The 21,845-nt window shown below is 38.6% G+C and overlaps 1 protein-coding gene across 1 annotated transcript in view; it reads left to right on the top strand.

Annotated features, from left to right (window-relative positions):
* Positions 1-21,845, top strand: part of DNAH8 (dynein axonemal heavy chain 8) — a 363,394-nt gene that overhangs the window by 249,080 nt on the left and 92,469 nt on the right. The window contains exons 70-79 of the mRNA XM_025418650.3: positions 95-310; positions 3,245-3,382; positions 4,707-4,834; positions 6,066-6,237; positions 7,969-8,124; positions 12,470-12,625; positions 14,592-14,774; positions 17,946-18,051; positions 19,917-20,169; positions 20,303-20,493. Coding sequence (XP_025274435.3) covers positions 95-310; positions 3,245-3,382; positions 4,707-4,834; positions 6,066-6,237; positions 7,969-8,124; positions 12,470-12,625; positions 14,592-14,774; positions 17,946-18,051; positions 19,917-20,169; positions 20,303-20,493 — 1,699 coding nt within the window. The remainder of the gene's footprint in view (positions 1-94; positions 311-3,244; positions 3,383-4,706; positions 4,835-6,065; positions 6,238-7,968; positions 8,125-12,469; positions 12,626-14,591; positions 14,775-17,945; positions 18,052-19,916; positions 20,170-20,302; positions 20,494-21,845) is intronic.

Here is a 21,845-nt window from a genome sequence, read left to right on the forward strand (position 1 = left end):
TTCTTTGAAAAAACTCAATTTAGAATTATATACTAACTCAGGAAGAAATTATTTACGTTCTCTCAGAATTCCGGGTTGTAATGCTATTTTTCAGCTGATGAGTGCAACAGGGTTCCTGTGGAGCCTTCAGCAGTTCCCCAAGGATACTATAAATGAAGAGACTGTTGAGTTGCTACAGCCGTATTTTAACATGGATGATTATTCTTTGGAAAATGCAAAAAAAGTCTGTGGGAATGTGGCTGGTCTGCTGTCTTGGACACTTGCTATGGCAACATTTTATGGTATCAATAGAGAAGTGTTGCCCCTGAAGGTAAGAGTTTCCATCCTTCTCCTAGGAAATCAATGTTTAATAAAATCAGTCACTGATTTTATTATTTTACTGCTATGAAAAGACAAAGCATAATTTTGACTAAACTTTTTATTTCCTTCATGTCCTCTCACAGTTTCTCATTTTCTTTACATCTGTTAAGCGTTTCTTGGCATCGCAGACAAGACATCAAAACCAACTTGTTATCTTAAATAGGAAATGAATTCACTGCAAGTAACCATTAAGCTGTCGTAATAGAAAACATGCTGTTTCTTTAAAGTTTAACGAGACTTGGTTTGGAGGTAGAATTTGATTACCATATTCCAAACAAAGTTTATAAAAATGAAGGTCAACACCCAGAAACATTTTAAATTTAAAAGATACGGAGAAAAACCCCTTATATGCATCTAAGAAACAAATGATCAAGCAAAATAAAAAAAGTTGCTTACAGAAGAGATATCGGGATGGCGCAGACTTCCTGCAACCCTAAATATTAGAATGTAATGGATAAATATATGCAGAGTATTGAAGAAATTGCTCTGGTCCAAGAGTTCAATAACTGACCAAGCTGCCCTCCATGTCTAAGGGAATTAAGAGACATTCTTAAGGATGCAATTTAAGTACTAAATGATAAGTACGTGCACTCATTCATACACACATGTGCGCACACACCATTTATACTGGGTCAGGCTGTTCTTCAGGTCTGAGGGAACAGAAGGACATTCTCAGGATTCATAAAATACACCTCTCTGATGCACCCTACCCTCCTGTCCCACCCCCACCATCAAGCTAAAAAGTTGAAAGTGGTTGCTTGTTGGAATGGAAAATGATGACCAGGTGGGTAGGGGGTTGCTGGTTTTCATAATAAACCTTATAGAAATGGCTGCCTTTTAAAATTCTGTGCATAGGTAATTTGGAGAAAAATAGAAAATAAGTTAACAATAAGAAAGTATTAATAAAGGGAAATGATGAGAAAATGTAGGAAGGTCACTCAAGAAAAAAGATACCAAGAGATGTAGAATTTAAGAAAAAATGCATTCATAAGAACAATTAATTTTCCTAAAAATTGTGATCCACAATTTTTTGTGGATCACAGACTTAATCGTAATAATGTTTTTTGTAATAAAATATTATCAAATTACAAAAATCAAGATGCATTAATATTTTTAGTGGAAATTAGTAAAAATACATTGTAATTTGAGATTGTGTGGAAGAATGGTTTTATGGGTGTGTGATCTGTGCTGTGCACACAGGACCTCAATTTAGAAGGATCCACAGTTGGCCTGCTGTCACCCTCTTGAAGTTCTCAATAATTTTTTAACAATGGATTCCACATTTTAATTTTGTACAGGGTCCTGCAAATTATACAGCCAGTCTTTAGCAGACATAAACTAATAATTATACAAAGATTTTACACTGTTTCATTTTTAAGGTTGAATAGCTGCATTGAACTTTCTTGAATATGAACAAAGAATATGAAATTACTTCTAGTGACCCAGAAACATTTACAAAAATCTATCATATTCAATTCTAAAAGAACATCTTGATTTAATTCTTAAAGGCAGAAATTGCTGAAGCCTCATTTTCTGAATATAAGCAATAAAATTAGAAAGTTTACATTTAAAAAAAGCCAGTGACTTCTTTTTTTCTTTTTAAGAAATTATGACAGAAGTTAGTTACCAGAGCTTTTGTTATGTAGCTCAATGGCACTTTCTTAGCTATTAATTAAACTAAGCATTCCAATACATTCTCACTTATAAATACACACACATACACATAAACCTTAAGGAAAGTGGAATAGAGTTAATAAAAATAACATTGAAAATTATAGAAAAGTAGCAGAATTGAAAAATTGTTGCTTTCCAAAAACAAAATATAAAAGACATATTCTTGGAAAATATAATCAAGAAGAAAATATGTAAAATCACAGATATGTGGATTTAAATAATTAGAAGGCAAATTTTAAAGTTATATAAAATACATTTAAAAAATTAAATTTAATAACAATAATATTAACTAAATTAATATTTCCTGCAAAAAAGGCTAAATTTGAATAAATTAAATATTGAAAAAGAAAATGAGAATGTCATCAAAAAACTTCTACCCCAGAAGGCTTTATTGCTATTTTACTTTACCAATTCATTTAAATTTCTATGAAACAGATAATTTCTAAGTCCATACTCTAGGACTCAGAAAAAAGATGAAAAAAATCTACCATTACAGTAATTTCACTTCAAAAAATCTTTATGAAGGAAGCAACCCAAAATGTTTGCATGCTCAACAGCTTTATTTATAATAATTAAAAATGCTGGGAGGGAATGTCTAAAAGTAGGGCAAAGGTTGGATAAATTATGATACATCCAACTGGTGTGATATCATGCAGTCATATTACTAATGCTCCTGAAAAAGTGTTTAAGGGCATATTTAAGGGGAAATGATTACACTATATTAAGTGAAAAAAAAACTGGAAAATATCGGTTATCATCTTCTTAACACAATACTCAGACTATCATGGGGTAAAATCACAGGCAATTTCTGTTATCTTTTCTATGCATTGCTGCATTTTCCATGTTTTCTATATTGAACACTAATAATTGAAAAAAAATAGATGGGTGCCTGGGAGGCTCAGTCCCTTAAGCATCTGGCTCTTGAACTCAGCTCAGGTCTTGATCGAAGGGTTGGGAGATTGAGCCCTGTGCTGGGCTCCATGCTGGCTGTGGATCCTACTTTAAAAAAAGAAGAAGAAAAAGAAAAAGAAATATAACTTTAATGAACTATCTCTAAGCTCTGCTTCTCCAACTGAACACGCTTCAACCTCTAAATACCGTCTTGAGCAAAAATTGTGTAATTCGTGTTATTATTTACCATTAAAACCAAAAATATTTTACAGACCTAATACAACTAGCACCATGCAGTTACCTCTTCTTGCTCTTTAAGGCTAACCTAGCGAAGCAGGAGGGCCGTCTGGCGGTTGCTAATGCTGAGCTGGGGAAGGCACAGGCTCTGCTCAATGAGAAACAAGGCGAGCTGGATAAAGTGCAAGCAAAATTCGATGCAGCCATGAATGAGAAAATGGTGAGATTAAATATACAAACTTCCTGAAGCGATGTGTTAAAATTTTACACAAGGGTGTGTTGTATTTAGAAATTAGGTAAATGTTTATTGACAAAAAAAAAATTTACCTGATTGTCCATTACTGGATATGGTCTCTGTTTTGTATTTTTGACTCTCAAAGGTCTTTTTTTGTGTGTGTCTTTAATAATCATTGTTAGTAACAGTAAGCTGTGGTATCATCCTCAAAGGGTACTGATTCGGAGGTTAGAGAACTGGGTTTGAGATTCAGTGCAGGCACTATTCATTAGCCAGTTGGAAGCAACTGATGGAGCTTTATGTGTCAAAGAGGGATCCTGATACAACCTCATGGGATAGGCTGTAAGCAGTGGTGGTCTGGTAACAATAGGCTCTGGGGGTGGGAGGGGCCCAGGGGGAATAAAAGCCATGATTTGCACAGTTTCCCGATTTCTGTGGTGTAGGTCCTCCCACCAGTCAGTTCTAAGCTACCAATGTGCCAACACTGAACACAGATTTGAAAACAGATGCACATTAAGCAGGGCACATTGATGTGATGAATGCTGGGTGTTATATGCAACTGATGAATTACTGAATGCTCCATCTGAAACTAAAAAAAAAAAAAGAAGAAGACAGATGCACAACAGTGCACTATTATATACTGTGCTATTATGTATATAGCACTGTTACATACTGCACACTACTATATACTGCCGTGCAGGTACAGTGGATTTAACCTTAAGCACATAGATAGTTCAAAAATGTAAACAATTAGGAAATGATGAGTTTGGATTATCTATTACCTTTGCTTCTCATGTAGTTTCTGTAATTGTTAAGTTTATATAATTTAATTTCTAATTAGGTCTGTGTTCCACACCAGCCCACAAGTTTTCTAAAAAATATAACAATTGGCTCTTGTAAGTTGATACAAGCTGGCTACCACACTTCGCTGTTGTGTAAAATTTTCTGGGGAAAAAAATTACTTTGTAAACAAACTTCCAAGGGCTCAGAGTTATTAAATCCAAAACCAAAATTGGTACATTTTATTGATTTGAGACTGTCTTGAAAAAACTGAATAGAAATACTATATTAATTTAGGTGATTTAGATTCTCTCTTACAAAATCATTTTCCTTGAAATTTCATAAGGTAAAATAACCATCTGATGAATTCATTACCAGAATTTAATACGTAAAGTTACTCACATTGCTTTTTTTAGACTATATTTTGCGAATTAAGAAATCCCTCCACATATTTTTATGTGTGAATACATGGATGTTTGATGAAACACTTTGAAAAGTTCTTTGAGATGTTCTTTCTTTATGAATGTAGGATTTGGTAAATGATGCAGATATGTGCCGGAAAAAGATGCAGGCGGCTTCCACTCTCATCGATGGGCTGAGTGGAGAAAAAGTCCGGTGGACTCAGCAAAGCAAAGAGTTTAAAGCTCAGATCAATAGGTATAAATTTTGGTCTTTGTTATAATTACTTTCCTTCTTGGTGATTACCCGAAACCTCTTTGTGACATTCAAGAAAATAAAATACATCTCCCCGGTGAAGTGCTTTGCTCCTTCATCTCCATATATCCATTTCTGAATCTTATAGTTTAGGTTATCCGTTCTCAATAAAATGGAGAGTGATCATAAGCTTGTGAAACATTTTAAATCTCAATTTTGGTTCAGAAATGTGGGTTTTCAGTATCAAAGTGCTTCTTTTTCTGTTGTTGCTTTTCTTGTTTTTTGTTGTTGTTTAGATAGAGAGAGTGTGCGCAGGGGGCAGGGGAAGAGGAAGAGGGAGAGAGAGAATCTTAAGCAGGCTCCATGCCCAACAGAGACTCTGACTCAGGGCTCGATCTCACGACCCTGAGATCATGACCGAGCCGAATTCAAGAGTCAGATGTTTAACTGACTGAGCCACCCAGGCATCCCCAAGAGTGCTTCTTTAAAAAAAAAAAAAAAGATTTTTATTTATTCATGAGAGACACAGAGAGAGAGGCAGAGACACAGGCAGAAGGAGAAGTAGGTTCCCTGCAGGGAGCCTGATGCAGGACTCCATCCCAGGACCCCAAGATCATGACCTGAGCCGAAGGCAGACACTTAATCCACTGAGCCACCCAGACATCCCCCTAAGAGTGCTTCTAATATTGTTTGGCAAATAGCATCTAGATACTTTCTCCAGTTCTATACTCTCCACCTCAATGACTTTGAATGTGTGGATCAGTGGTTTGCTCTAAAACCAAGGGTCTCTTGTGCCAGTGTCTATTGGTGTCCTAGAAACTGGAAGGGAGGGAAATGAGAGAGAAGTAGAGAACAGCAAGAATTGGGAGAAGGAGAGGAGTGCCAGAGGGGGAGAAGAAAACAGTTTTATCAAGACCAAATATTATCAGAACCGGGGCATGGCATGGGAAAAGGATACTTTCCTTCCTAGGAGCCAGGTCTCTGCACCTACAGGTTTCAAGGAAGCAGTTTCTCTCTTGCTCCTTGGCCTCCTCTAATGTGGCCTCTCCTCTCACCATTTGGGTTGGGGGGGCTCCCTTTTGCATGGTCTCTCCATGTCTGGTTCCCAAGTGTTATGCAGGGAGCAGAGAAAGATTTTTGCCTAGTAACAAAACAAAGCTGCCCTGTGGCCTTTGGGACTCCTTAATGGGAGAACTTGAATGGGTTAGGTGACTCACCTCTCATCTCTCCACAGACTTGTAGGTGATATCTTGCTGTGCACCGGATTCCTTTCTTACCTTGGTCCTTTCAATCAGATATTTCGGAACTATTTGCTTAAAGATCAATGGGAGATAGAGCTGAGAGCTCGGAAGATTCCTTTCACCGAAAACCTGAATCTTATTTCAATGTTGGTGGATCCGCCTACAGTGAGTGTCACTTTCCTTATAACATTATTTGAATTCCAGATGTACTTACTAAAAAATCAAGGTTCACCTCTTGTTCTTTCTTTTTTCATTTAATTGAAAAGATTGTTTTGAAAACACTTAGGAATTAATTTTTAAACAAGCTTTCTATATAAAAAAAGTTCCTTTGCATTTTAATAAATCCTGCTTTCAAATTAATATTAGTTGCACTGCTGTGAACTAAAAGATCATACGTGGGAGCACCTGGCTGGCTCAGTTGGTGGAACGTGCAATTGATTTCCGGGTGGTGATTTCAAGCCCCACATTGAAGGTAGAGATTACATAAAAAAAAAAAAAAAATCCTCCGAAAAAAGGGATCATTCACAGATTATCGACTTGCTAAGACTGAACTCTTCTTTTAACTTTCTATTATTTGCAGCACTTCTATTAAGTCACACTCTTTCAAACACTTTAGGTGATTATAGGCATTAGGTAGGCCATAAATACTGGTATTCATCTTCTTTTGATCATTAACCGTCTTTTCGTAGTGTCCAAAGTGTACAGCAGCACGTTCTGGCATCACTGAGTGATGGCAAGCCCCACGATACTAAACTTCCTTGCTGGGAATTTGATGCCACTGTCAATTTTCAGCATATCTTGAAGAGCTTCTATGGCATTAAATGCTTTCCAGGCAATTTGTATTCATGAGCTGCTTTCTGATCTGTAAATATGTTCCCCAGTGGCTGTTTCTTTTGGGAAGCCATGCTATTACTTTCATGTTATCTGTATTTAAAAGTTAAAAAATTAATCTTTTCCAATTCAAACAATGTTCAACTGGTTGTTACAGGGACTAGATGATGTATTAAAGATGCAGGCACTGATGAGGCAAAGTGGGCCAGGATATTCCTTATGAATTATGGCCTTTGGAGGCTACTGGGATACTTTAATGAAGGTAGAACCTTGTGGATTTGTTGGATCTCAGGTGATTTTATTGACCATGTGGAGGCAGGCTGGCAGTTCTCTCATAATTAGGGAAGATTTTTTTAAGTTTATTTATTTATTTTTCAGTGATCTCTACCCCTGATGTGGGGCTCAAACTCACCACCCCAAGATCAAGAGTCATGCACACTTCTAACTGAGCCAGCCATGAGCCCGAGGAAACATTTTTTTTTAAATGTCGTTGATGAGCACTTGCCAATATAATATCTTCTCTCTCCTAACTTCTCTGCCTCCACCTATGCAAATCCTGCTCCCTGAGTGAACAGAGCCAAAGGACAGCTTCCCCCCTAAAGGGGAAGCTTCAGGACTTTAACTATTGCTGCTTATCTTTCCAACTATTTCAGTTTATTGGTTTCCACTAACCCTGCCTCATCTGGATCCCACCACCAACTGAGTCTTACCATGAATTTAGCCCCTATGTTCTCTGAATGTTCAGCAACCAAGCTTCAAAAATCTACAGATTTTACAATATTCCTTCATAAATTTGAAAATTAGTAGTATAAAGTACTAAACCCTAAAGGACTAAACTCTAATCTGGAGTTAAAGGATTTATTAGATTAGAAATTTATTTTTTTTAGGTGAAGGTTATTTGGTTTACATTTACAAGTTTATTTGTCTTTTTCTAGGTACCCATTGCATAGTCTCAATAGAAGAAAATATATTCCAATATTAAATTCTTTTAATATTGTGGCACTTTTAATTACTGTGAAAACCTTCTTGCTCTCTGACTGGCCATATCCATTTCTTGTTACTTAGATTGGGGAGTGGGGGCTGCAGGGATTACCAGGAGATGACCTCTCAATTCAGAATGGCATCATTGTGACGAAGGCCACCAGATACCCACTCCTCATAGACCCACAGACTCAAGGCAAAACTTGGATTAAATCAAAGGAAAGAGAAAATGACTTGCAGGTAGGTACCATCTGGTGTATGTGAAAGCATTCTTAAAATCATGAAATTTTCCCAGGATTTCACTTAATTCTGCTGGTCATAAAGTTGTCATCTCTGTGATAATTGTTTGTTGGTTTACATGCTTGAGTTTTGTAACAGTGGTTTGGGGCAAGGGCTTGGATTATTTTCTCTCTTTTGTGTTCTCTCGTGATGTACTCTCCTCTCTGTCACTTTCCCTCCCTCTTTGCCAATGTTGGATGTGGCTTATATTCTGAGCCTTGGGTTTGGGCTTACAGCAAAGCCCCAAAAATAGAACTCATGACTCCTTGGTTTAAGGCTATGTGCTCCAACCTAGCTCAGGTACATGGCACTTCATAGCATTATAGAGTCCAGGTTTGGAGCGGGGGTCTAAAAAGGTATGTATGTATGTATGTATGTATGTATGTATGTATGTATTTATAGAGGAGGAGGGGTAGGGGAAAGGGTGAAAGAGAGAATCTTAAGCAAGCTCCATGCCCAGTACAGAGCCTGACATGGGGCTCGATCTCACAACCCTGAGATCATTACCTGAGCTGAAATCAAGAGTCACACTCTTAACTGACTGAGCCACCCAGGTGCCCCATGATATGGTGTTAATTTTAAGGTAGAGGTAGACAGAGGCAGGATTCCAGCATCTCAGATTTATCGTCAATATTTCAACTACCAATACGACAATTCCATTTCCCAGATAACATTCTCAGATTCTAAGTCTATTGGCTCCATATTTTTGCTTATACTATTTTACAAACCACGATGTCTTTCTTTACCCTACTTCCCACTTCATTTACATCCCAGATAAATGTCTTAAAATGTTTTTCAAAGTTCACATCCAACACTACCTTCAACAAGACTTCCCTGTGTCCTCAGTTTAATGTAGCTTGTTCTAAATGCTCACAATGTCTTGTTTGGATTTCCGATGTGGACTTAGAGTCTGTCTTCAATCATTGTTCATTGCACGCTTGTCTTTTACCTTTACTATATCATAAAGTTCTTGCCGGCAAGGTTTATGGTTTTATACCATCTTTATATTTTCTGCACTGCTCTTTCTGTAAGGTAGGAATTCTGGTATTTATTGAATTTAAGTGAGTGAATTAGAGTGTGTCATCATTACAAGGTGTGTGTGTGGCGGGGGGGGGGGGAGAAAAGCAACAGAAAAATCATGTAGTTCATCTTGTTAAATGCAGAAAAAGCACCTAGTAAAATTCAACACCCATTCATGATAAAACCTTCAGCAAAACTAAGAATAGGAAGGATCTTCCTTAATCAGATAAAAAGTATTTTACCAAAAGCCTACAACAAACACCACTTAATGACGAAATATTGAAAGATTTTGTTGTGAGATGAGATTTTCACTGACATGTGGATGCTTCCTGGTGCTCTGGAACACCCCTAAGATACTCCCAACTCACTGAGACTCCAGAACACAATGTGTCAGTCTGTTTAATTTAGAAACCCCAGAGAAATCCCAGAAAGAGAGTGTAAATGGAGGAGGAGATTTAAGGGAAATGAAATCTAATGGGAATGTAGCTCCTGAGGAGCTGTATTCACAGAAGGAATGTATGAGTGGAGTATATAGGAGCATTCCTGCTCATGACCTCCCTGGATCTGGATCCTGCGCAACTACAGTGTGTCCCCTGTTCCATTCCTCTTGCCTCTGCTGACTGTCCGACTCCCTACTCATTCTATTCTTAATTTTCCTGATCATAGCTTTGTCTTTCCATTTTGACATTAAACTCCTTGATGGACTTTGACTATGTCCTTCTGATGTTACCCAGTCTCAGCAATCTTCTTGAAGAAGTAATAGACATATGCCAGAGATAATTATGTATGTTTAAAACATAATGTAAGAAGATTGAACTATATTCTCCTTACTCAGAAGGCATTATTTTTTTTAAACATGTGGATAAACACATGCACAAACACACATAAATGAAAACAGAATAAAATGAAAATGCTATTTCTTTATATGGGAAGGAAAACAAAATGAAACACTTTATTTTTTAAAGATTTTATTTATTTGAGAGAGAAAGAGCAAGAGTAAATGAGAGAGAGATAACATAAATGGGAGGAGGGGCAGAAGGAGAGGAAGGAGCAGACTCCCCACTGAGCAGGGAGCCAGATGTGGGGCTCCATCCCAGAACCCCAGGATCATAACCTAAGCCAAAGGTAGACACTTAACTGACTGAGCCACCCAAGTGCCCCAATGAAACACTTTATAAATGAAAAACAAAACATGTTTTGTATGTCCAGGACTGCACTCCACTGTGGCAGCTTTGTCAAGGCCACCTCCAAACCCACCTCCAGAACCTTCAGCTCTGACTTCCAGAAAAAGAAGGTATTCATCAAGTTTCCCTATAAAGAATTCACTGTATTCATCAAGTTTTCCTGTAAAGAATTCACTGACCACCTTGTAAAGACCCAACACTAGAGTCTGTGAGCAGGTTACCCAGGCTCTGGTGGTAGCCCCCACATAGTGTTACTATACAAGAAAGTCAAGGGAACTAAACTTGGAATTAAGATAGTAATTTCTAAGACTCTAAGATATTAATTTAAATTAATAAAAGATATTGAAGATGGTTAAAGGTTATCTTTAATAAACTGACAATTTGAAAATTATTATTTCTTTACTTGGTGTATTAGTTACGGTTCTCCAGAGAAACATTGTGCATACGATATCTCTATATAAATACAGAGGTATAGAAAAAGATTTATTATGAGATATTGGCTCATGGGATGAGGGAGGCTGAGAAGTCCCACAATCTGCTGTCTACAAGCTGCAGATGCAGGAAGGGTGGTCATGGAATCCCAGTCCAAACTCTGAAGGTCTGAGAACCAGGGGAGTCAGTGGTATAAGTCCCAGTTCAAGTCTAAAGGCCCAAGAACCCAAGGGCAGGAGAAGATAATGTCTCAGCTCAAGCAGAGAGTAAATTTGCTCTTCATCTTTGGGCTCTATTCAGGCTCTCAATGGATTGGATGATGCCCACCCAAATCGGTGAGGGTGATCTTTTTTACTCAGTCTACCTACTCCAAGGCCAATCTGTTCTGGAAAAAGCCTCATAGACACACCCTGAGAGTGTTTAGCAGCTCTCTGGGCATCCCTTACCCCAGTCAAGTTGACATAGAATATTAACCATCACACTTAGGAAGCAAAGCACAAAAATAGAATTTACTCCTTAGGAAATAGAGGAGGACAATTATATTTAGTCTCATTGGGACCTTGTTTCTTCTTGTTTAATAAACTGGTTAAAGCTATTTGTTTAGATTCATTTACCTTATCAACTCATAATGAGGTCTTTCACAGCTCATCATTTGTGTAAATAAAGCTGTTCATCTAGGGAAACAAATTCCTTCCTATGCAGGGTTTTTTCTTTTAGTTATTTTCTTTTTATCCAAAACAAGACAAGGGTAGACTTATCTAATTTTTAATTCCGCATCTCTTTTTCATAGCAAGCGATAGGTAATATCTTTTAATTCTACTCTTTTAATCACCTGCTGTTCCAGTGGCTCTTCCTTGTGTCTTAAGATCAGCCCTCACAGCAGCATAGAGGCAGTAGCTGAATTCAGAGGGTAGAGTATAAGGAGATGGAGAGTTGAGGACTGAACCTTCCGGAAGCCTCACATTTAGGCAGGGGAGGGATCATAGGAGAAGCGAGAGTTCAAAGCCATTTGGCCAATGCAAGGATCAACCAGCGCCGTGTGTCTATTTTAACTAATCAACAAACACTGAACTAAAAAACGGGGCCCTACCAGGCATTCAGAATACTGATTTTTTAAAAATATAATATAAAAAGTGAACATATAGTATTTTAAGTTGATTTTATGGGAAGTATCTATCACATTCTTCTGTTGCACCACTGTTAGAGACAGAATACCTGGATAAGCCCTTGGTTTGATTCACTATATAATTTCTGACATTCTTATGCTTATTTTTCATCACTTGATCATCTCATGAGTTGTCCTGAGAAGATAAATGAATTTTGCAAATACTCAAGTTACTTTCCTTTCCTTGAGTGATTGAGACTATGTAAGTGTAACAGGTTTAATCCTTGATTTCTTCTCTTTGATGAGTAGGAGCAGAGCTCTGACATTTCCTTGAAGGAGTGCCACTCTGTTTTGATCAGAGAGACTATTATTGCACATCCAGGGCCTCCACAAAGTCATGAGCTCACCAAGTTTTGAAAATTAAATGTTCTTGCTTTTATTTTCATAAGTCTTCCTATACAGCCCTTCATATTCTTAAGCACTTATCCAACAAATCTCTTGGTTTACATTGTGGAATAAGCACATTCTTTCTAGCACTCAATAGCAGTGAACCCTTTATTTTTAGGTAACATCCCTGAACCATAAATATTTCCGCACACACTTGGAGGACAGCCTTTCCTTGGGGCGACCCCTTCTTATTGAGGACATTCGCGAAGAGCTGGATCCAGCCCTGGATAATGTATTAGAAAAGAATTTCATTAAATCAGGCACCACGTTCAAGGTGAGTTTTGGGGAGAAAAAAATAGAAGAAGAAGAAGACAAGAAAAGAACAATGGTGACATCTACTTATCTTTTTGAGCATAGCAGCAAAGCCACCTTCCTTCAGGTGATAGTTATTTGATACACTGGAGAAAATGATTGCCAAACTCATGTTTAGTGCTTCCCTCATTTTAAAAATAGTATATGAAAAATACAGGGGACAGCAATATCTTGGTAGAAATAGCCATTTAGTTGACACTAAATAACAAGTTAAAGAAAGACATTGTCTGGTCATAATAATATGTTAGTGTTACACACATACAATACATATATATTGGCAGCTCTGAGAAAATCGGATTTACAAATTATATATTCATCTATCCTATAAAATTCATCTATATTATACATTTTTCTCACTGGAAAAATGGCATTTTAATAAAGTCTATAGACATTGATTTGTTCATTTCTCTCTGTATTAACTTTCAATCTAAACTCACAGACTTTGCTGGAAGCTGTGGACTCCTGTTTCTCATCACTGGTGAGAACATGAATTGTTTCCACTAGAGGCATTTCTTTTTTAATTGGTGGCATTCTCTTCTTCTAGGCTTCTTTGGTTTTATTTCTTGATAAATGACAGCATTTCTGATTGCAATTTTTTTTGCTTTGGACAACTTAATTTCATGAATATCAGTGAATAAGTACAGAATGCAAATTTTCTCATTAAACAAAGATTTCTTTTAAAAAAAGATTTTATTTATTTATTCATGAGAGACACACAGAGAAAGGCAGAGACACAGACAGAGGGTGAAGCAGGCTCCCTGTGGACAGCCCGATGCGGGACTCGATCCCAGAACCCTGGGATCATACCCTGAACCGAAGGCAGACGCTTGACCACTGAGCCACCCAGGTGGGCCTGAAGAAATGTTTTTGGGGCCCGGGGTGGAGTCCCGCGTCAGGTGAAGCCTGCTTCTCCCACTGTCTGTGTCTCTACTTCTCTCTGTGTGTCTCTCATGAATTAATAAATAAATAATCTTTAAAAAAATGAAAACATTTCTTCATAATGTGAATCTTTTATGTGCCATATTTAACATGCCCAAGGAGGGTGTAGGATTTTTATAACTGAAGGTCTTTTAAAGGAACAGATTCTTTTTTTTTCTTTTCTTTTTTTTTTTAATTTTTATTTATTTATGATAGTCACACACAGAGAGAGAGAGAGAGAGAGAGAGAGAGAGGCAGAGGGAGAAGCAGGCTCCATGCACCGGGAGCCTGATGTGGGATTCGATCCCGGGTCTCCAAGATCTCGCCCTGGGCCAAAGGCAGGCGCCAAACCGCTGCGCCACCCAGGGATCCCAAGGAACAGATTCTTATCTGCAGTGTGCAGACATGGTGCTTGAGAATATGATAGGGCCTTATTGAGGTGGTTTCTATCCACATCTGGAATCAAGATTAATTAAAAATGTAAGTTCTTTAAAATGGTATAATGTCCACCTAAGTTTTAGATAGCAAAACCAGTTGTTTTTTAATATATTGCAAATCGTAGTGTTTAAGAAAAGTTATCTTTCTGAAAAACATGTTGACATTTTTTTCTCTGAAAAGTTCCTTAATTCTTTCTGAAGTCTAATACACTTTAGATATGACTGAAAACAGAGATAACACTTCCGCTAAACACCACAAATTTCTTTAGTAGGAAACAGTTTCCTCCAAGTGGGAGAAAATAGTCAAATCTGAGACGTGTCTGAGTTTATTCCACATTTGTTTGGGATAAATCTTTCATTTAATTTGTTTGGTGTCATGGCTAACAACATCTTCCGGCAGGACCACATATCTAAATTATTTAAGATCACTGATGAAAGTGTTAGAACTTTTTCCTCTGCAATTCATTCAAGTTTCACAGCACTGACCTCTGATAAATTCTTTCCTAAGTTAACCACAGATTCCTTGTTCTGCCCTTTAAGCTCTCTTTAATTTTTATATTTGAATCGATGTAGGTGAAAGTCGGTGATAAGGAATGTGATATCATGGATACATTTAAACTTTATATTACTACAAAGTTACCAAACCCTGCCTTTACCCCTGAGATCAACGCGAAAACATCAGTCATTGATTTTACTGTCACCATGAAAGGACTTGAGAATCAGTTATTAAGGAGAGTAATTTTAACTGAGAAACAGGTAATAATTTCTCAAGGTTAAAGACTACTTCTATTAAATTTTAATAATGCTCAAAATGTATTATGAAATTGTTAAGTATTTGGGAAGGAAAAAATTACGCCAACCACATCTGCCTTTGTTAACATAAATATTAGTTTAGTTGTCTCGTGTCAAGTCCTGTTAAGAAATCATGTAACTAACTCACCTGTCCTCCAACCCCAAATGTGCCTGCACATACGTACACACACACACACACACACACATACATACACACACACAGAATTCACACTGCTCTTTCTACTTCTGTCTTTAAACCTTGGAGTATGTCGACCCTCATAGTCCTATGGATGGATGCTCCTTGATGTCCCTGAAAAATTCAATAAAATAATGATCTTGTAGAAAAAGAAATTGCTCCAAATGAGTGTATTACCACTGGAGTAGTTTCAACTAGTATAGTCTAGTACTCTAATGATACAGAGAGCCCAACTCTAATTTTAATTGAATAAAATTTGCATTAAGGCAGAGAAATTAAGTATGATTGAAGGTTCTAATAAAACAAAGAACAACTTAAAACTGGAAGACTTTAAGAGACTGATACAAGTTGAAACTAATTTTTAAGATAAATCTCAGAAAACATTTAACATTATGCATAAAATATGCTTGCCTAAAATGTAATTATACTTATTTGCATATGGAAAACATATTTGCGTAAAATCCGAGAAAGATTATATTTGCTTACAGAGAATTAAGTATTGAGGGTTCAGGGGAAGGGCAAGGTTAGAAACAATAAGACTAGAAAGACTTATAAAAGACCAGAGAGGCTTAACAGGGGAGGCTGAGAAAAAGATTGGTAGCAGAAGACTGGACAAAGATAAAGGAAAGGCAAGAGATAGTCATAGATGCCACGAACACAGAAAAGACACTGGAAGAGGGAAAGAGAAATGGTCCTTATGCCAGAGAAACAGAGATTCAGTAAAAGAAGTGAAGCCCTACCTGATTAACAGGGATGGTTAACATGGGGCCAAAAGTGGCCAGCCAGGCGGAGAGGGCATGGGCCCCATCCCCTCTTTGGGCCACGTCGTGCCAACTGTTGAAAATAAGTCCTTCCTTCACGCTCTAAGTGGTGCTGCTGGTCTGATCTGAGATGATCAGGTGCTGCGTGCAGGCCGCACGAACTTCCTGAAGGCAGGCCACTCCACTGTCTGAGGTAGGCTACACTCTGTGTCCCCAGAGGGCCCCGCACTTGCCTTTCTAGGTCTCAGCCTCCTCTTCAAGGATGCTCTAAGGTGCTAACATCAACCTTGCTGAAAAAAAGCACACACACACACACACACACACACACACACACACACACACACACTTAATCTGTAGGAGGACATCCAGACTATGATGTTTAACCCTCTTAACTGTCCTGCTCTTTTTACACACCTTCATTTTACAGAAGAACAAACAGAAACCAGAGAGAATAGGGTCTTAGCCTCTGCAAACACATGCATGGACTTTCCATCCTGTCAGGCCTCCTAGATAAGTTTTACAGGTCGTGCTGTAAAACCCACAAGTGTCTACCGGACCATGATGCTTTTTTTTCCAGATCAAACTGAAAAGGAAGCTGATGTGATTTCATTTTGTCCACATATTCTTATACTGCCACCCAGAGGTGACCATTTTAATGGAAACAGTTCATGAAGTATTCCTCCCCCTGCCCCCCTGAAAATGCAGCCATGACCTTCGTTGCCACCCCCATCAAATACTGCAAACCTGATAGTACGATGACCATAATAGCACTTGTCTCGGAGTTGGAGAATGGGAGTATTAGCCTGCATTTGCCAGTAATGAGCTGTGGGGATTATGTTGGGATGTGATTTAGAGTTAATATTTCTGGATCCTCCATTTCCCCAGATGTAAAATAAAGCTGTTGAATTAAATTCAGCACACTTCAGTTTAGCACATATTTATTAGGTTGAGTCCCCTCTCTGCAAAGCCTCGAGGTAAGTGCTGTCAAGAAAACAAAAGTGAATAGGACAAGTTCCTGCCCTCTAGATGCACAGAATCTCATTGGTGGGACATAATCTACACACAGACTGTGATGCAAGCCATGGCAGATAGAAAGATAAACCTTGTGCTGTGGCTTTGGATGACAATTGGTTTAAGAAGACTTTCTGAAAGTGATGGAATTTCTGAAGTGTTTTTTTTTTTCAAGAAACTTTCTCAAATAAGTAGTTTTAAAACCCCTTTTAACATAATTCTAAGTACACTGTGATTCTGTAGAAGATAAAAAAAATACTATAAAAATGCTATTGAGACAACTTCAATTTACTCTATGTTTAGCAAGAGTATTATACCCATGTTAAATTTCCTGAATTTGAAAATTACAGTATACTAGAGTAAGAGAATGTCCTGGTTCTTAGGAGATTTGTTAAATTTTTAGGGGTAAAGGATCATGACCTCAGCAAATGGTTCACCAATTATAAGAAGAACAAAAATGATGATAAGTATTCTATAGAGGAAGAGATAGCAATAAAACAAAATGTTATCTGGTGAATCTGGGCAAAACATATGTGAGAGTTTATTGTATCAGTCTTGCAACTTCTCCGAAAGTTTGAAATTTTTTCAAAGTGTCATTTGAAAAATACACTATTTTGGTAGAAAAAAATATGCTTTTAAACATCCAGATTAGCCCTTCTGTTAGAGATGTTAAACCATGGCAAATGGATTTGTATTGGCAATTGGCTCTGTCAAACCAGGTACCTGGTGTTGCTAGAGGTGGATCCCAAACCAAGAGCTCATGTTCGGCTTGGATGGCCTCCTGGTTCTTTGATAGTATGTCTCTGCTTCTACCATTTCTGACTGCCAATCAAGTTCACATTTCACACAAAGGCAGTGTGGGAACAGGGCCAAGAGAATGGGATTCTCTAATCTAAATAACCATAGAGCCAGGAAGAGAACACGGGGATAATCAGACAAAATTACTTTAGCAGCGGTGTCTCATTCATGCCAGTGTGAGCACTGTGGAAACTTTACGCTAGTAGGCATAATTTCTTAAAAAGTGTCCTGAGGAACAAAAAAGTAGAGTCATTTCACGGGCACTTTGGTTTAAACTTTAAAAAATTGATCAGAAGCACTGAGAAATTGGATTTGCCATAATTACCGGTGACTACAATTCTGCTGTTATTTCTTGTTTCCTAATAACAGGAATTAGAGTCTGAGAGGGTTAAGCTTTTGGAGGATGTAACTTTCAACAAGCGGAAGATGAAGGAACTTGAAGACAACCTTCTCTACAAGTTAAGCGCCACAAAAGGTACCATGTTATTAATAAGTACATGGGTAATGGGTCCCGAGTCAGGATTTCTTGGGACCCCCTTTTCAGCACCCTCCTTTGTGACTATAGATGTGAGAAAGCAGTTGAGTTAACAATGCAAACACAGGGGATCCCTGGGTGGCTGCCTTCAGCCTAGGGCGCCTGCCTTCAGCCCAGGGCGTGATCCTAGAGTCCTGGGATCGAGTCCCACATCAGGCTCCCTGCCTGCTTCTCCCTCTACCTGTGTCTGCCTCTCTCTCTCTCTCTCTGATGAATAAATAAAATCTTAAAAAAAAAACAGTGCAAACACAAGCAAGACAATTTTTATCTAGATGTTTAAAGAGGGACCTCAGAGAATCTGATTTTTGAATTAGCAAACAGAGTCTGAGCATTTGAGAAGAATACAGTTTTCTCGATGTAATTGCTCTCTCCTGAGAAAAATAAGGGCTCCCAGTAAGCTAGGTAACTCATAATGGGCTAATTTGCTTGCCCAAAGGAAACTAATGTGCTCAATCTAATTTTTTTTAATAGAGATTGACTCTTTCATTTGGCATTGAAATACAATTACCACAATGGGCTATGATGTGTGTAATCTGTGTCAGAGGCACTTAAGAACCCAGGGCCGAAGCTCACTCTCCACTTTGCCTTGACCTCCCACTTAGAAGTCAGGGATGGGTTCTCCTCAAGGGCAGTCAGATCCACGTGCTACACCCTAATTTTGGGATGTAGTCTCTCTAAATAAATAAAAACATCCTATCCAAAGACAATAAAGCCAACAAACACTGTATTGTTCTGCAGTAGGCAAATCACAGTAGCCTAAATTCTACCATTTATTACAGACTCATAAAGAGTGCTTCCCAATAGCACTGTACTCCTTGGATAAGCAAAAATCTTAACCTCCAGAAGTACATAATGTGTTATTCTCACAACATTCTCCTGCATGGCCTTGATGGTGATCTCAGGGAAAAATCCTTCTATCTGCCTTGATTGCATTGCTTGTGTTTGTGAAGTTGTCTGTCCCCTGGTCCAGTGACATCTCCCTGCCATTTGGATACTCCTGGGCATTCTAATATTAGCAAGGATTGCTGAGAGCTCTCCCCCCAATCCAGCCAAGAGCGTGCTGGATCAAGGTCTCGTTCCTGTGAGGTGAATCACAATTTGAATTTCCATAGTAGACCTAGAATGCCCATCAGAGTAACTCACACTTTCCTAGCATTCACCCACCATCCAGAATTGGAGGGTAGGCCAGGGCACTGCTGTTTGCAGATATCGTGACCTTTAGCTCAGCATGTCCGAAGTGTCTTCCCGTATCTTAAAATGGAATGTATTGGCACAGATGTATTATTTGTATTAAAAACAATAATGAAGGGTGACACTCAAAATAAAATGAGGATTTTTATTCCTGGTGGGACACTTGCACCATCCTCCAATTTTCTCTGTTGGAGACACAGAGGCACCAGAGTTCTCAGTAGCAAGTTCTCATGACACTTTCAGAGGGACCACGGAGATGGTAATAGCGTTGAAAGCCATGTCACATAAAGCACAGCTGAAACCACCCAGGGTGGAGGGAGCCAGATTTTGTCTTCAGACATGTGAAGACCAAGTTACGGGGGCTGCCTTGGGAATCACCTTTTGCAAATTTACAGGCAGCATCAGGGATAACCTGTCTGCAGGAATGTTTAGAAGGATGCAGGCATCAGATGACAGTTGGGCCAGAAGCTTTTCAGTGTGTTAACATCCGCCCTTCTATCCTGCCGGCTTTGATGAAGTGGCCCTGAAAATGAACAGGATGATTTCAGAAGTGATGCGTCTTGCTCTGTGGCTTCCCCATCTTGCGTTCTCCCGTTTTCCTGTCTGACTTTTAGGTTCCTTGGTAGATGACGAATCTCTCATCGGGGTTCTCAGAACCACCAAGCAGACAGCAGCCGAAGTGAGTGAAAAGCTCCACGTGGCCGCAGAGACTGAGATCAAAATTAACACAGCTCAGGAGGAGTTCCGGCCTGCAGCCACCCGTGGAAGCATCCTCTACTTCCTCATCACAGAGATGAGCATGGTCAACATCATGTACCAGACCTCGCTGGCCCAGTTCTTGAAGTTATTTGACCAGTCTATGGCCAGGTGGGGCCTCCCATCCCTACCCCATTGTGTCCCACCCTCGACCCCTGCGCAGAGTACCTCAAATTTTTTTGTTTGTATTCCTACTGTCTTAGAAATGGCTGTTTACTGCCCAAATTTTTAAAATGTGTTGCAGATCTGAGAAGTCGCCACTACCTCAAAAGAGAATTACAAATATTATTGAGTATCTGACATACGAAGTTTTTACATACTCTGTCAGAGGCCTGTACGAAAACCACAAATTCCTCTTTGTACTCCTCATGACCTTGAAGATTGATCTTCAGAGAGGAACAGTGAAACACAGAGAGTTTCAGGCTCTCATTAAAGGTAAAGGGCTTGGAGTATGGATGCAGTATGTAAAGGAGAGCGCTTCTGATAAGCACTTTGATGTGCTGGAGACCCATTTTTATAATACAGTGGGCGAATGTTGTTCTTGGGAGAGCCAAGTTCTTTATACCTCTTTTTTTTTTTTTTTTTTTTTTTTTTTCTGATTCCCATTTGCTTTGCTCTGGTTGCTCGAAATGATTTTCCTCAGGTCTGTGGTGGTGTTTTTGTTTTTGTTTTTGTTTTTTGTTTTAGTTATCAAACTTACCTGAAGTTTGATCATTGTTGCCTGTGGTTGGGAAGCCCAAATGCCAAAGAGAAGAGCAGTGAGGCTGGTGATGAGCTTTCTATCTATTGCAAGAGATCAATTCCTTGAGCAAGGGAGTATAATGACTTTTAAGACTGAAAAAGGCACCCTTGGATTTTTTTTTTTTTTTTTTTTTTTTTTTGTCTTTTTATTTTTTTTTTATTTATTTATTTTTTTTTATTGGTGTTCAATTTGCTAACATACAGAATAACCCCCAGTGCCCGTCACCCATTCACTCCCACCCCCCGCCCTCCTCCCCTTCTACCACCCCTAGTTCGTTTCCCAGAGTTAGCAGTCTTTATGTTCTGTCTCCCTTTCTGATATTTCCCACACATTTCTTCTCCCTTCCCTTATTTTCCCTTTCACTATTATTTATATTCCCCAAATGAATGAGAACATATAATGTTTGTCCTTCTCCGACTGACTTACTTCACTCAGCATAATACCCTCCAGTTCCATCCACGTTGAAGCAAATGGTGGGTATTTGTCATTTCTAATAGCTGAGTAATATTCCATTGTATACATAAACCACATCTTCTTTATCCATTCATCTTTCGTTGGACACCGAGGCTCCTTCCACAGTTTGGCTATCGTGGCCATTGCTGCTAGAAACATCGGGGTGCAGGTGTCCCAGCGTTTCATTGCATTTGTATCTTTGGGGTAAATCCCCAACAGTGCAATTGCTGGGTCGTAGGGCAGGTATATTTTTAACTGTTTGAGGAACCTCCACACAGTTTTCCACAGTGGCTGCACCAGTTCACATTCCCACCAACAGTGTAAGAGGGTTCCCTTTTTTCCACATCCTCTCCAACATTTGTTGTTTCCTGCCTTGTTAATTTTCCCCATTCTCACTGGTGTGAGGTGGTATCTCATTGTGGTTTTGATTTGTATTTCCCTGATGGCAAGTGATGCAGAGCATTTTCTCATGTGCATGTTGGCCATGTCTATGTCTTCTTCTGTGAGATTTCTGTTCATGTCTTTTGCCCATTTCATGATTGGATTGTTTGTTTCTTTGGTGTTGAGTTTAATAAGTTCTTTATAGATCTTG

The sequence above is a fragment of the Canis lupus genome, chromosome 12, assembly GCF_003254725.2.
Source record: "Canis lupus dingo isolate Sandy chromosome 12, ASM325472v2, whole genome shotgun sequence".
In the NCBI taxonomy this organism is placed as follows: Eukaryota; Metazoa; Chordata; class Mammalia; order Carnivora; family Canidae; genus Canis; species Canis lupus.